This window comes from Zeus faber (assembly GCF_960531495.2).
Source record: "Zeus faber genome assembly, chromosome: 18".
Lineage (NCBI taxonomy): Eukaryota > Metazoa > Chordata > Actinopteri > Zeiformes > Zeidae > Zeus > Zeus faber.
The window spans coordinates 13,769,474-13,784,766 of NC_137210.1; the positions used below are offsets into that span (position 1 = coordinate 13,769,474).

At 46.4% G+C, this 15,293-nt stretch overlaps 1 protein-coding gene across 3 annotated transcripts in view; it reads left to right on the forward strand.

The window, feature by feature from the left end:
* Positions 1-15,210, forward strand: part of LOC307244074 (amyloid-beta A4 protein-like) — a 15,639-nt gene extending 429 nt beyond the window's left edge. The window contains exons 2-18 of one of the 3 annotated variants that reach the window (XM_080019089.1): positions 3,618-3,785; positions 4,138-4,267; positions 4,371-4,483; positions 4,832-5,022; positions 5,117-5,352; positions 5,523-5,690; positions 7,072-7,205; positions 7,480-7,554; positions 7,820-7,978; positions 8,539-8,667; positions 8,770-8,869; positions 9,383-9,450; positions 11,941-12,079; positions 12,263-12,316; positions 12,503-12,594; positions 12,701-12,847; positions 12,970-15,210. In XM_080019089.1, the coding sequence (XP_079875215.1) occupies positions 3,618-3,785; positions 4,138-4,267; positions 4,371-4,483; positions 4,832-5,022; positions 5,117-5,352; positions 5,523-5,690; positions 7,072-7,205; positions 7,480-7,554; positions 7,820-7,978; positions 8,539-8,667; positions 8,770-8,869; positions 9,383-9,450; positions 11,941-12,079; positions 12,263-12,316; positions 12,503-12,594; positions 12,701-12,847; positions 12,970-13,071 (2,205 nt within the window). In that variant the 3' untranslated portion in view covers positions 13,072-15,210. The remainder of the gene's footprint in view (positions 1-3,617; positions 3,786-4,137; positions 4,268-4,370; positions 4,484-4,831; positions 5,023-5,116; positions 5,353-5,522; positions 5,691-7,071; positions 7,206-7,479; positions 7,555-7,819; positions 7,979-8,538; positions 8,668-8,769; positions 8,870-9,382; positions 9,451-11,940; positions 12,080-12,262; positions 12,317-12,502; positions 12,595-12,700; positions 12,848-12,969) is intronic. The other 2 variants (XM_080019090.1, XM_080019091.1) reach the window with 2 other exon arrangements.
* Positions 15,211-15,293: the final 83 nt, after the last annotated feature.

Genomic DNA, 15,293 nt, shown 5'->3' on the forward strand with positions numbered 1-15,293 from the left:
GGCCTGCGGTGTGACCGTGTTATTTAAGCTACAATCCCCACACCCGGGCCTTTATTTGGCGTCAATTACTGCGTGCCGGGAGCAGATAACGCCCGGGCTGGAGGTGGGACATGTTCGCAGGGCCAGCCGTTGGATGTCAGTGATTGACAACCTGGCACTTCCACGTCGGGAACTTTTTGTTTCCACCGGGATAGGTTTTTACGACCCCCCTTTAAGTTAGAAATCCTCTTTTGCCTGGACCGACTATTAAAAAAATGTATATACGGAAGGAACATTTGCTAGACCGTGACATTGACTGGAAGTGTTCTGCACCGTTAGTTCAACCAGGAGGCCTGGATGGTTGATACTCCTTCATTTCTACAGCGCCGACAGACAGATACATAGACAGACAGATCAGACAGACAGACAGACAGACAGACAGACAGACAGAGAGATAATTAGATAGACAGATAGATAACTAAACAGACAGATAGATAGATAGATAGATAGATAGATAGATAGATAGACAGACAGACAGATAATTAGATAGACAGATAGATAACTAGACAGACAGACAGACAGACAGATATAGATAGATAGATAGATAGATAGATAGATAGATAGATAGACAGACAGACAGACAGACAGACAGACAGACAGAGAGATAATTAGATAGACAGATAGATAACTAAAAAGACAGATAGATAGATAGATAGATAGATAGATAGACAGACAGACAGACAGACAGACAGACAGACAGACAGACAGACAGACAGACAGACAGACAGATAATTAGATAGACAGATAGATAACTAGACAGACAGACAGACAGACAGACAGATAGACAGATAGATGGATAGATAGATATACAGACAGATATATATATATATATATATATATATAGATAGATATACAGACAGACAGATATATATATAGATAGATAGATAGATATACACACAGACAGACAGACAGATATAGATAGATATACACACAGACAGACAGACAGATATAGATAGATATACAGACAGACAGATATATATATATATATATATAGATATACAGACATATATATATATACATATATATATATATATATATATATATATATATATATATATATATATATATATATAGATATACAGACAGACAGACAGATATAGACAGACATATAGATAGACAGACAGACAGACAGACAGACAGACAGACAAACACTGTATTCATCCTCAGAGGGAAATTGCGGTGTTTACTGCAACTCACATAAAAATCCAGTAGGCAATCACAATAAAGTAATAACAATAAACAAACCAGATTAAAAAAAAAAAAAAAAAAAAAGACAATATGCAATCAACCTAAAAATTAACAATGACAATTAACTTCCTTGAAAATGAACTAAAATAAACAGAACATAGTTCATTAAAACATGTCAACAACGCCAGGGCACTCCACTCCGCTTTCAGTTTGCGCGCGGCGGTCACATCTGCGGATTGTCCCATTTGGTTTGTTTGTGTTGTCGTTGTGTTTTTAAGCTCAAATGCTTCGTCGTTGGTCGCGGTTGTGTCAGATGTGGAGCTGCAGTGATGGTGGGTGTTTAGCGGAGCGGAGGTGTTGGCGTGACACCAGCAAGATGGCGCCTCCGCCTCAGCTCCACGGCCAGCACAGGAATCCGCTGTTACACGCCGCCTGCAAACGGGGACGGTGAGGGGGTTTAAAGGGACCGGCGTTCAGGAGCAATGGCGGCTGTTGCGGTGTTGATTCCTCTAATATATATAAAAAAAAATGTATAATTAAGAGGAGGATCCTAAACCGCTTTGTTTTCCCCAGTTACGCAAGAGGCACATAACCGTGCCAAAACTTTGCTCCGTGTCAGGGTTTCACCACCGTGTTTTTGGATCGCAGCGGGTAGTTTTCGATTCGTGTGTTTTGTCTCCTCTGCCATCTGGCGTTCTGTGTAAAACATAAATGAAATAGGAATGGTTACATTGATTGTAGGACCAAATCACTTTCCCTGACCACTTGGCTCCAAGGAAATTGTCATAACAGTGAATACAGTCATGTAGTTCAGTGTTTTTTTCGAACGGGAGTACTCGTGCCCCTTTGGGGGTACGTTGGGGTACTGCAGGTGGTACTCCGAAAATTAAAATAATATATAAAGAAATTATGTAAAAAATTACAAGTTATATATAATGTAAAAAAAACACACACAGTACATACCTTATGTACATTTTCCTTTTTTTACCCAATGCCAGTGAAGGGGGTACTCAGCTGAAAAGTGAAGAGGGGGTACACTACTAAACACTACTACTAAAAAAAACCCAAAACGTATCTTCTTAATTGAATTAGAGTCTTATTAGAGTTTAAAATGCGGTGTTGAATTTGACTCTGATAAATGCGTACGCCTTGATATGAGTCCAGCAGCGGTAGCATGATTTATACCCTCTCTGTGCAGCGTGTACGAAGCCACTACTCAAGTCAATCTTGACATTTTATTAATAGCCACAAGACCTATTTACCAATATGATATCTGATTTATGGATATGTGAAGCATGTCCCTTGGCCTCAGGGACCTGGTGGAGTCTTAACAACGGTGTGTGATGAGTTAAACATGTATCCAAACCCCTTTTTTTTTGTGATGCTTAAAGTTGTCGTTTGGCCTTTCTGCTTTTCAAGATTCAAGATTCAAGATTCAAGATTTTTTATTTGTCACATACATATACATACTTCCATACATATATGCAGTGAAATGTAATGCTTTTATTGATGTTTTGATGTAGGTGCATCAATTATGGATGCCTACATACCAAACACATCTCTACCGCGCCACGGCTTTGATATGAACATTACATGTTGTCGTTGCATTGGGTTCCCCTTCCATGTTTTGATTTTGGAACTCGTTTTTGGTTTCATGTTATATCTGGCTTTTTGGTTGTCTTTAGGCAAATAACCAAGCGTTATTACTCAGTATGTCTGTCCAAAAAAGAAAAATAAGTTTCTGTGCACTCCTAGTATTACAGTACCTTTTTAAATGAGTTACTTTTCCCCACTAGGAACTCAGCAGAGGGCTGACCGCCTATTTTCTGGCCTGCAGCATCGAGGCACGCCTCCGTTGAGACTTCCTGACATTGTTCCCCCCCCCAAAACTAACCGGACGCACGCTTTGCGGCCAGTGTTTCCTGTTGGTCATTAAGGTTATTGGAAAACATGTTTTGGTTCCCGTTCTCATTTGCTTATTTGTACACCACTACGTCGTGTACAGTCATGCTGTTTGGTTCTCTCGAGTCCAGACATGTGATTGGAATAAGATTAAATTGAATCGGTAAGGCATTGGGGCCGATAAAGGGAGGCAGCTGTTCTGGCCAAGTTGTGTGCCCCGTGGGCTGGAAGCAGCTACTGGTGCTGCTCTGGCTCTGCAGTGCGGTGTTTCATTTGCTTACAATTATAACCTAAATGTGGAGCGGCTCAATATGAAAACGAGCAGAGACTTCTAACCCATGTAGTATGCTGTACAAATCCTAACCCTGCATACAGATGTGAACACATGTGAATACTTGTGTGTGTGTGTGTGTGTGAGGTTAACTATCTATAATATTTTACTTGAATCCCCCCACCACCACCACCTCTGCGACCTTGCCCCTCTTCAGGTTCCTGCCGATGACTCCGTGGGTCTCCTCGCGGAGCCACAGGTGGCCATGTTCTGCGGGAAGCTCAACATGCACGTCAATGTGCAGACTGGCAAGTGGGAGTCGGACCCATCTGGCACCAAGAGCTGTTTTGGCACCAAGGAAGGCATCCTGCAGTACTGTCAAGAGGTAAGTGTGTGTGTGTGTGTGTGTGTGTGTGTGTGTGTGTGTGTGTGTGTGTGTGTGTGTGTGTGTGTGTGTGTGTGTGTGTGTGTGTGTGTGTGTGTGTGTGTGTGTGTGTGTGTGTTTGTTTGAGAGAGGGAGAGGGAGAGGGAGAGAGAGAGGGAGAGAGAGAGAAACAACTGAACATGATGAGTTGCGATAAATAGAGAAGAAGTCAGAAGTCAAGGTAGAAAACTGGAAGATGAGTGCAGGAGGGAAGTCACCGCTAAGATGTGATGGAAACATGGACTGGAGGTGTTTTGGTGACACACATGCCTTCTTACCCTTTTTTTAAATTTATTTTTATTTTTTTTCCCAGGTGTATCCAGAGCTGCAGATTACTAATGTGGTGGAGGCCAACCAGCCCGTCAGCATCCAGCACTGGTGCAAGAAGGGTCGCAAGCTGTGCCACAGCCACACGCACATCGTGGTGCCATACCGATGCCTGGGTGAGCTCTTCCGATGTGATTTTGATACATCGTGCTATATGGAGCATATGGAGTCTAGTAGAGATCGTACGCCTTGACGCGTAGCTGTGTGTTTCGTTGGCAGTCGGAGAATTTGTGAGCGACGCCCTCCTCGTTCCCGACAAGTGCAAGTTCCTGCACCAGGAGCGCATGGACCAGTGTGAGAGCCATCTGCACTGGCACACTGTCGCCAAGGAGGTAAGACATGCGACAGCTTTGCGGCTCTCCGGATAAGATCTCTGGATATGATGTAGGTCAGTTCTGGTCACGTGGCTCCGGCCACATTGATGTGGTTGGTTTATACTCTGATGTTATAATCTATAATCTATATCATCTGATGTTTGACAGGCGATGTAGTTCAGGTGACAGCTCGTTCTGTTGACTTTTCAGTGATCTCTTATCTCCGTTTATTCGTATCGCATATTGTCATCCTCAGCCCTTTAGAGACAGCTGCTCCCAGGTTTACCTGTCGTATATTTACATCTTTAAAGCTGCAGACTGGAATGAGCCGGTGTCTCAGGCTCCTTTTTTTTCTTTTCTCCCCAGTCTTGCGGCGACCGCTCCATGAATCTCCATGACTACGGGATGCTGTTGCCGTGCGGTATCGATCGTTTCCGAGGGGTGGAGTTTGTGTGCTGTCCCACGGAGGCGGAGCGGGAGGCAGACAGTGTGGAGCTAGAAGGGGAGGAGTCTGATGTGTGGTGGGGCGGAGGCGAGACCGAGTACTCCGACAACAGGTATCCTCGCTGACTCGCGTGCGCGCGTTAACGGTGGACCCGCCGAAACAGTGTGCGAGCAGACGTGCTGACCGCCCTGTTCTTCCGCACACAGTATGTCCCATCCCTGTGACACCGAGCCGGCCACCACCGAGGACGACGAGGACGAAGACGAAGAGGAGGAGGAGGAGGCCTTGGACAGGGACGAGAACGGCGATGGTGATGAGGACGAGGAGGACGACGATGACGATGATGTCACCGACGAACGGGACAGCGACGAGCGCGGCGCTACCGTCGCCCTGACGACGACAACCACCACCACCACCGAATCTGTGGAGGAAGTCGTTCGAGGTGAGAAGCCACAGAACGCTGGATGGACGTGAAGAGCTGGTCGTTTGATGAACTGACTTTTCATCCCCAACTTGTGTCTGTATTACATATGCAGAGATTCAATCATTCTTTACTTTATTTATATTTGTGTTTTTTTTTTTTTTTTTGCTGCGTGTCTGTGTGTATCCCAGCAGTATGTTGGGCTCGTGCCGTGTCAGGCCCTTGCCACGCCATGCTGAAGCGTTGGTACTTCATGCCAGAGAAGGGCCGCTGTGCCCCCTTCTTGTTTGGGGGTTGTGGGGGCAACAGGAATAACTTTGACTCGGAGGAATACTGCCTGGCTGTGTGTAGCAGGTCGCGTAAGTCTGCGGTCCCTGGCGGGGTCAGGGGGGATGGCACCCGAGCCCTTGTCCGTCCCGACCGCGATCCAGCTCCTTCTGCCGGGGCCTGGCTATTGTCTTTTTGTCTCCATATCTCTTCCTCACACTATCTCTCTGCCTCGATCACCTCCTCCCTTTTCCCCAGTGTTTGATGGCTCTTAACCACAGGGATCTCTGATAGGGGTGTCGGGATAGAAATCGAATTTCGATTTTGAAGATACCGTATGTCAAGCTTTCTTTGCATTTGAGACACGGGTTCGAAAACTCAATGACAGAACAGGAAAAAAAAAACACTTCTGAATGCGTGATTTAAATTCACTAGAAAGCTTGCGAAGTGGACTTCTAATTTAAGAGCCGCACCTTCAAGCCACTTAGACCTTAATAAGGGGAGACGGCTTGAAAGGCGCCGACAAAACACTTCAGCAGCGGGAAACCAGCAATAAACAACAGTCGAGTGGATCGAGCCAGCCTCCACAGTGGGAAGAAGCCACAACACTCTCGCTCGCACGTTAGATGATGAACAGGCTCTCTCCCCGACGTACGAACCAACTCGGTGACACCGGCAGACCTCTCTCTGTGTGTGGGCGAGGTGGTTCGTTTAGGAACGGAACCGTGTCTTCTGTGTGCGTCTGCTGTGCTTGTGTAACGCTCTGTAGCTGCAAGCCGCCGCTGTACTTTAACAATAGCCTGAACCAAACTTTCCTGGAGTCCCCCCACCGCACACCACGCGCGCCTCTGCCCCCGCCCCCAGAGAAATGTCTGAAACACATTGCATGCGAGTAGTGCGAGGGTGTGTGTTTACAGCAAAAGGTTCACCCGGGTCATTGAGTTTGCTCCGTTTGCCAGCTTTGCCCGTTTCCCTCCTTTCTGCCACTTCCCAACCAGTTAAGCACAACTCTTCTCAGCGGGAGAGGATGATGCAGCGCCAGCCCTGATCCTGACTAAGCACTTTTCATCTTATCTCCAACCGCCAACATAAAACAAAAACATGGAGACTACCCAACACACACACACACACACAAGCACACAGACTCTCACCACTTTCTGTCCTCTGATAACCTCTATGTTCTTTATAAGTGTTTGTGTGTTGTAGTTTGAACCATTTTTTGTATAACCCCCTGTGCCGCGTGTATAATCTTCTTACTGTTTTTCCACTCACACTGATGACCTTTCCGTGTGTGTCCTGAGCATGTATTAAAGTTTGGACGTAGTTACGTTACGCTCTGTAACTTAATTGCAGTCGTAGCGGCACAGACTCCAAAGTACAGGTGAACGATATACTTCCCCTTCTTTCTTCTCTCTCTCTCTCTCTTCACTGCCTATCGCCCCCTTTCGTTCCTCCACCCTCGCCCTCCCGCAGTGCCCACCATGGCGCCCAGTCCTCCCGATGCCGTGGACCGCTACCTGGAGTCTCCAGGCGACGACACCGAGCACACTGACTTCCAGAAGGCCAAGGAGAGTCTGGAGGCCAAGCACCGCGACAGGATGTCTCAGGTCTCCACCGACCGGCTTTTTATTCCCTGTGTCTTGTGACCCCGTATATCTCGTGCTGGTTCCTCATCATATTTTGCGAAAGTTTGTGTCATTCATTTCGTACATACTGTATAAAAACAGAAGAACAGGGGTCCAAGGTCCTCCTATCTTAGAAAAATGTCAAAATTAATGTCTCTCGTATGTATTGCAGACGTTTAAAAGCAAACTGCACCGCCCTTGTCAAAGGCGGCCGACCACTCTATTTAGTTTCTCCACCTATGTATCGTCTATCTAGGTGATGAAGGAGTGGGAGGAGGTTGAGAGACAGTCCCAGAGTCTTCCTCGTGCTGACAAGAAAGCTGTAATACAGGTAGTGCACACAATATTTTTGGGATGACTATCGGTGCCTTAATAAGATGTTTACATATTAAATAATATTCGGGAAACAATTACTAGTAATTACGACGAGATATTATGACCAAGCAGCTAGAGGCATTGAGAACAGACTAACATCGATATAATTTCGATACGTCACCCAGCCCTAGGCATAATAAACATCCATGCTTATGTGTCTATGTTGCTTGTTGAGTGCAGGCTTTTCAGGCTGAGGTTTTGCGTTTGTGGTTTGGTTGCAGCACTTCCAGGAGAAGGTGGAGGCTCTGGAGCAGGAGGCCGCCGGGGAGAGGCAGCAGCTGGTGGAGACACACATGGCCCGGGTGGAGGCGCTGCTCAACAGCCGGCGCCGCCTCGCGCTGGAGAACTACGTCAGCGCCCTGCAGGCCAACCCTCCACGGGTAAACACACGCTCAGACTCACACACATGTTTAACATACACATATTACGGGGAGGGGTATCCAAATGAGATGTTTTTAGGTTATCCACTGTGTTGCATCACTGTTAACCGTGCCAAATTTGACTTTACTTACTTAAGTTGTTTATCTTCGGCGCCCGTAGCATAAGCACTCTATGCCGTTGTTTAGGGTCCACAACCACTAGGGGGGCCACACAATCAGTATAGGGGCCACACGATGAGTGCGACGTCTCCTCTCCGCCAATTTGTGCCGATCCTCCAAATTCTCCGCGCGTTCCTCCAAACAAAACAAAAAAATGTTTTTTATCTTAGATCATGTATTAATATTCCGCAGTTTCCTCAGTCAAGAGAAAAAATATTCCCAATTTTTTTGTGAAACACAATCTTTTTTCTTTTTGTACATTTTAAACAACAAATGCCCTTTATCTTGGTGTTAAATTGTGTTAGGAACCAGTGTCAAAGTCAAGGTGTAGTCAGTAATTGACCCAGCCTCACCCATCATCACACTTGTCACTTCCACGTCATGTCACGCTCCCTTTTCAGCCGCGTCAGGTGTTGAGTCTCCTGAAAAAGTACGTCCGTGCGGAGCAGAAGGACAGGCAGCACACCATCAAACATTACGACCACGTCCGCGCCGTCGACCCCAAGAAGGCTGCGCAGATCCGGCCCCAGGTATCCTCAACTCCACACCGCCTGCCTTCGGTGTTAAGTCAAATGTTTCCCTATTTTTATTTGATTGGTTCGACTGTAATGCGTGGGCCCCTGCCCTCCCAGGTTCTGACCCACATGCGCGTGATCGACGAGAGGATGAACCAGTCCCTGGGGCTGCTCTACAAGGTGCCCGCTGTGGCCGACGAGATCCAAGATCAAGTCTGTAAGTGTGACGGCTTCAGACCGATCGTTTCGCTCCTCCTGCCTTGTCACAAAATAAAAGCACGAGTATCAGAAATCAGAATCAGAAACAGTTTATTCCGCCAGGGACATTAACATATTCTAGGTATTTTTTCGGTCAGGATTGGTGTGTTACACTGTAGACCATTAGGAAAAAGAAAATTGATTTTAAAAAAGTGACGCAAAATTTTAAGTTAAGATAAAATTTAATTGTCAAATATATGCAGATAGCCAAAAAATAAGTCTGGGAAGCTATAGTAATATTACATTTTCCTGCACATGAATAAACAGAGAAAGATCAGTATCCTTATGTCCAAGTCGGAATATTATTGAATTCAAAGTGTCTGCTTTACCTCCGGACCTTTCTTCCGACAGCAATTAAACCCTGCAAAGCTCCAAGCTCTCCAGGGTGTCGCGGTGCTTACGTTGTTTCCCTTTTCTCCAACCAAAAAAATATCTTCATCTCCCACTCTCTCCATCCTCTCGCCTCCCCCAGCTGTTCTGATGCAGAGGGTTCTGGCCGAGCTGTATCAGCAGGTCTCCTCCCTGCAGAGCGACGGCCGGGTGAGTCGCACCCGCTCAACACGGGCTCTCTCTCTCTCTCTCTCTCTCTCTCTCTCTCTCTCTCTCTCTCTCTCTCTCTCTCTCTCTCTCTCTCTCTCTCTCTCTCTCTCTCTCTCATACAAACTGCACTCACACACTTGTATATATAAATAGCACCATTCCTCCTCCACAAGGTAACCTAATACTTACAAGCTTACAGCTTGTTACGCATACACTTAGACCTATTTTGTTCCTTTTTACAGTACACATGTTAATATAGGTCTCTGAGGTCCCAAAAACAATGTTTTGGAATTTTCTTTGCTGAAAATACCGCTCAGATTATGCATTCAAGCCATTGTGACATGCCTCTAAATCTGAACTGTTCCAAAATGGGCCCCTAGTTCTGAGCCAATGGGGCTTGAGCATAAGTTCCGGGTTATGTGAACCAATGGGGACTCAGCTTAACTCCGGGCTCAGTTTTATTTACTCTGTAAACTTTCACTGATTTCACCTCATCAGTCCACCAAAATCTGTTTCTGAACAAATTTGAGGCGAGACATAAGCAATCCAAATGCCGAATCTTCACTCATGTTAGATCTGCAAGGCCTCATTGAAAAGTTCATACCCACTTTCGCAGACGACCAAAAATAAATCTGTGAGGAGCTGACGTCAGCTCGTGCCGAGAGTAGAAAAAAAATGTTAAAAACCATTAGTTTACCTCATTATTTGACGCTCAAATATGAACGTCCCACATTGTAACATTATACACTAACAAAAAGTTAGGGATATTTGGCTTTCGACATTTATGGAAAATGAAAAAAGTTCACGCTACAGTGATATTATATCATGAAAGTAGGGCATTTAAGTAGAAGCAGGCAATAGGGATTTCCTCATCTCAAACAATTTATTGAAACAAAAGCCAACAACAGTGGTGGGTTTACCCCAACAAAAAATGTCAATGTCTCAATAACTTGTCATGTGCCCTTGAGCATCAATTACAGCTTGACAACGACATCTCATGCTGTTCACAAGTCGACTTATTGTCTGCTGAGGCCTGGCCCCCCACTCCTCTTGAAGGACGGCCCTCAGGTCATTGAGGTTCTGGGGTACAGAGTTACGAGCCTCTACAGGGTGACTCAGCTGATCCCATAGGTTTTCTATGGGATTCAGGTCTGGAGAAAGTGCAGGTCACTCCATTTGAGGTGCCCCAGTCTCCAGCAGCCGTTCCCTAATGATGCCACCTCGATGAGCTGGAGCATTGTCGTCCATGAAGATGAAATGAGGCCTGTGTTGTTCATGCAGGGGCACAATGACTAGTAGTAGTATGGGCTTGTCACTGTACCATTCACAAAGTGTAGGGCAGTTCTGTATTGACTAGACACACCTGCCCACACTGTAACACCACCACCACCAAAGGCTCGTCTGGTGACAACAGTGGCTCATGCATAGCGCTCTCCTTGACGTCTCCAACATCGTTGGCGGCCATCATTTCTGCTCAACGTGAATCGACTTTTATCAGAGAACAGCACTGAGGCCCATTGGTCCCTCGTCCAGCCCATGCAAGACGATGATGCCTGTGCCTGGTGGTGTGGTCAGGTACCCTTGCAGGTCGTCTAGCATGCAGACCACGCTGATTGAAACGGTTTTGAATGGTCTGACGTGACCCTTAAATGTGCCTGGAGTTGAGTGGCATCGTCATCCGGTTCCGCAGGACACTGTTCACAATGAAGCGCTCATCAGTGTGGGATGTGGCCAAAGGACGTCCACTTCTATGCCTTTCTGTGACTCTTCTAGTCTCTGTATCTCTGTTGCAACCTGCTGATGACACTCTGTGACACTCTAAGCTCAGTGGCCACTTCCCTCTGAGAACATCCTGTTTGAAGCCTCACAATGGCGAGGTACTGTTGATCAATTGTTAGGTGTCGTCTTGGTCTCATGATGTCAAAACGTGAACTGCATGATGTAGAGGACTGTTTAAATACCAATTCTAACTGAACCAGGAAATGTATTGGTCGATTCATGGATCAAACACCTGTTGTGAATGTTGCTGTTCAGCTCCTTGTTAGAGAACAGCAAGTTGTGCAAAAAGTACTGAAGCATTGAACAGTTGGACATGTGCATTCAAAAGTTTAGAGAAGGTCAAATTAAGTTCACCTGTAAAGGTTATAGTGCATTTTATCTTCATCCGGAAATTTCACCCGAAAGCCGAATATTCCTAACTTTTTGTGAATAGTGTATATATGATCGAAAATAAGCAAAAGCATAACAGGTCCCCTTTAAAGCATGTGTACATAGATGAGTTTTGCTGCAAAATGAGACTCTGCAAGAGTGGAGAAACAATTCAGAAGTTTATTCAAACATATATTGATTTGATTGATTTATCCCCGCACAAATTCGAGGACTCATTCATTTAAGCGTGTGCCCGTAAATCAACAGGTCGACATTTTTCGGAGGGGTTATCAGCGATGTGCGATGCCAGGAGAGAATGACACTTTTCCCCTTCGCTTCCAGGTGGACGGCAGGGTCAGTTACGGCCAGGACGTTCTGATGCCCGACCAGCCGTTCAGCTCCGCCCCCATGGACCCCGGCCTGGACAGACTGGGCTTCATCCACCCCGAGAGCTTCAACCAGCCCAACACGGAGAACCACGGTGCCCCGCACACGCACACGCACACACGCACACACACACACACACACACACACACACACACACACAATTTTTTTGCATTATGTAGAGGCTGCAATCATCTGTAATTGGTTAGGGAGATAGAAAAGATAGAGAGTAGATTATTATGTAATATTGACTTTCGGACGCCCATGTCTTCTGGTGCAGTGGAGCCTGTTGACGCACGTCCAATTCCAGACCGAGGCCTTCCCACACGACCAGGTATACGTGTGTGTGTGTGTGTGTGTGTGTGTGTGTGTGTGTGTGTGTGTGTGTGTGTGTGTGTGTGTGTGTGTGTGTGGGGTGGGGGTGGTTGGGTGTGCACTTCTCTAATTATTTATTATGTCTAATGTGGTCACACTGCATGCAAGTATACCGGTGTGTTTTTGTGTGTGCTCGTATGTCCAGTCTCTGCCCTAAAGCCGGAGGAGATGCCCAAGATCCTGACGGAGACTGAGGAGAGACAGAGCGCTGGTTATGAAGTTCATCACCAGAAACTGGTAATTAAGGGTTAACCAGTAACCAGCCATTTTTGTAATGGAAGCTTTAAAACACACACCTTGCTTCCGTGCTCTGATTAAACGGGCTGCGGGACTCAATTGACAGGTCTTCTTCGCCGAAGACGTGGGCTCCAACAAGGGCGCCATCATCGGGCTGATGGTCGGCGGGGTTGTCATAGCGACGGTCATCGTCATCACCTTGGTGATGCTGAGGAAGAAACAGTACACCTCCATCCACCACGGAGTCATTGAGGTAAAAGGAGCCTCCTCGGCGGCGGCGGCGTGAAGCCGAATCGGTGTCCCCCGCCGCCGTCACAGCTCTAAATGTTCCACGATCATAATTTCACATTTGCCTTGGTTCCTTTGCGTCGCCAGGTGGACGCGGCGGTGACGCCGGAGGAGCGCCACCTGACCAAGATGCAGCAGAACGGCTACGAGAACCCCACCTACAAGTTCTTTGAGCAGATGCAGAACTAAGGAGCTTCTCCCTCTCCGGGCTCTCTTCCTCACAACGCCCCCCCCCCCCCAGTGTTTCACTCAGTTCCCCGTTCCATCCCGGTTCCCACGCCCGCACCTTAACCCCTTTAGTTGTCGATAATGTTAAATGGGTTAGTGTAAATAATTCTTGCACAGATTGACTTTTAATCCCGTTCGGTGGCCGGTTACGGGCTTTGCGCGGTTCAATGCTCGTGGAGGGACGTGGGCGAAAGGAAAACGGCGTCGAACTGACGCGGAACCTGGAGACCTGGCGATCCCCGGTCCGTCGTAAAGTGAACATCCATTTATTAGTCAGGACAACGGTAGCCCTTTTCACCTGCACATTTAGCTGAATCACAGTGCGACGGTCGTGGTGTTTGTACGGACGAGGCAGCGTCGTGCATCCCCTCTATTTATATCAAGTGATCTATCGGGGTTTTAAACCCTCGCAGGCCTGTGCGCACAGCGTCACGATGGTAAAGCACTCAATGACAAACCCAGACATTTTACCTCCTCCTCGCTCCCTCGTCGCCAACCTCCTCACACATACACACACACACACACACAGACACACACTCCTGACCCCCGTTTCCTCCACGTTCCCCCAACCCTCCACAACAGCTGTGCTTTGCTGGGTGACATAACAGCTCTTTAGAGCTGGCGAAGGGAGGAAGGGCTCTCCGAGTGCCTCGCCGCAGGATTAAAGCCCAAGCGTTTCAGGTTTGTTTTTCAAAAACAAAGATGGGGGGAAAAAAAACAAAAAAAAACAACTGAAAAAATATCATCACAATATGTAAAATTTGAAAAGTATATTATTTTTTGGGTTATTTTCATTTTGTGTGTGATGTATTACGACAGAGATTAACTGTAAGTATATGTAGTGCATGGCAATATTGATGAGATTAAGTAGAGCCTGTTTTGAGGTCCTCAGCTTCACCTGTGGGAATGGCCCTCCCACACAATGTTTTAGCAGGATTGTATATTTCTAGTCTTTTTTTGTGATCTTGTGATATGAAGAAGAAAGAGTATCTGCTTTGTTGTCACACAGACATGCTTTAAAATGAACTTTTGCTCTTCACGTTCATCACCATGCCTCACTCTGTCAGCTGCATGGGCAGAACGCTCTATCTATATGTAATATATTCTAAAGTGTAATAGTATCCGAATGGAAGTCGACTGTGCTACTGTTTGCGTTCTATGCACTCCGAGTTCCTTTCTTAGAAGGTTCAATATTACGGCCCTTGTGTTTATCCCCTTTTTTGCCAGTCCCTCATATTCTTTCACATTTGATCCGGATGGAGGTCGATGTATAGTTTGCATTTTCATTCCTTGCCATCGTCGTTCCAGACTCAGCGCTCCGATGAGCCCCATCGCCTCTGATATTTTCCGATCGGTAGGATTTCTATCTGCCACGCCCGTTCTCAGCATCCGTTTCTAAGTTTGTCACCTTCTCCTCCACCCACCCCTCTTCTCAGCTCGGCAGCTGCACTGCCCAGCATCTCTCTCCGGAGTCAGCGTGAGAGTTGAATAAGGAGATTCGGGGATTTAGCGAGCAGATTACAACGTCTCTCGTGTCCTCCACCCCCTCTTGCACTCATTCCGTCACAAAACACACATTCCTTTCAGCATATCTCACGTACATTCTATTTTTCTATATATCTTGTTTATACATGTACAGTGTCTGTTCAGTGGTGGATATCCCTTGCTTGCCTATTTGTTGTCAAGTCCCCCGTGAAGAAGTCTCAGGCGGCCTGCTCTTAAAGCAGAGGCTGAACACCGCTCGTGACGTCGATTTGACGACTCCTCTCAAGTGTGGCTGGAAGTTCATATCTCACATCTGTGTTTTCCCTCCTCCCTGATGTGTCCGTACCGCCTCAAACATGAATGTGACATGCATATTGTGCAATTACAGATAGACCACTCATCACCTACACACACACACACACACGAATGTTTATCATTTTTTGTGGATACTTCGACTGGGTATCTGGAGGCAAATTGTAAAAAAAATATATATATATTGCTTTTCCCCTCATTGATTCAATGACTTTTGTCCTTGTTTGGCAAAAATAACCATTTGCTTAGACCGAGACAACGCTTTCTACACTCGTGATTCTCATGAATAAAATTTTGAATGTACATACAGATGAGTCAGAGTTGTTTCCCCCCCTCCCCACTACATGGACCTATCGTGGCCTCCTATGATGACTTCTAGATCCAGT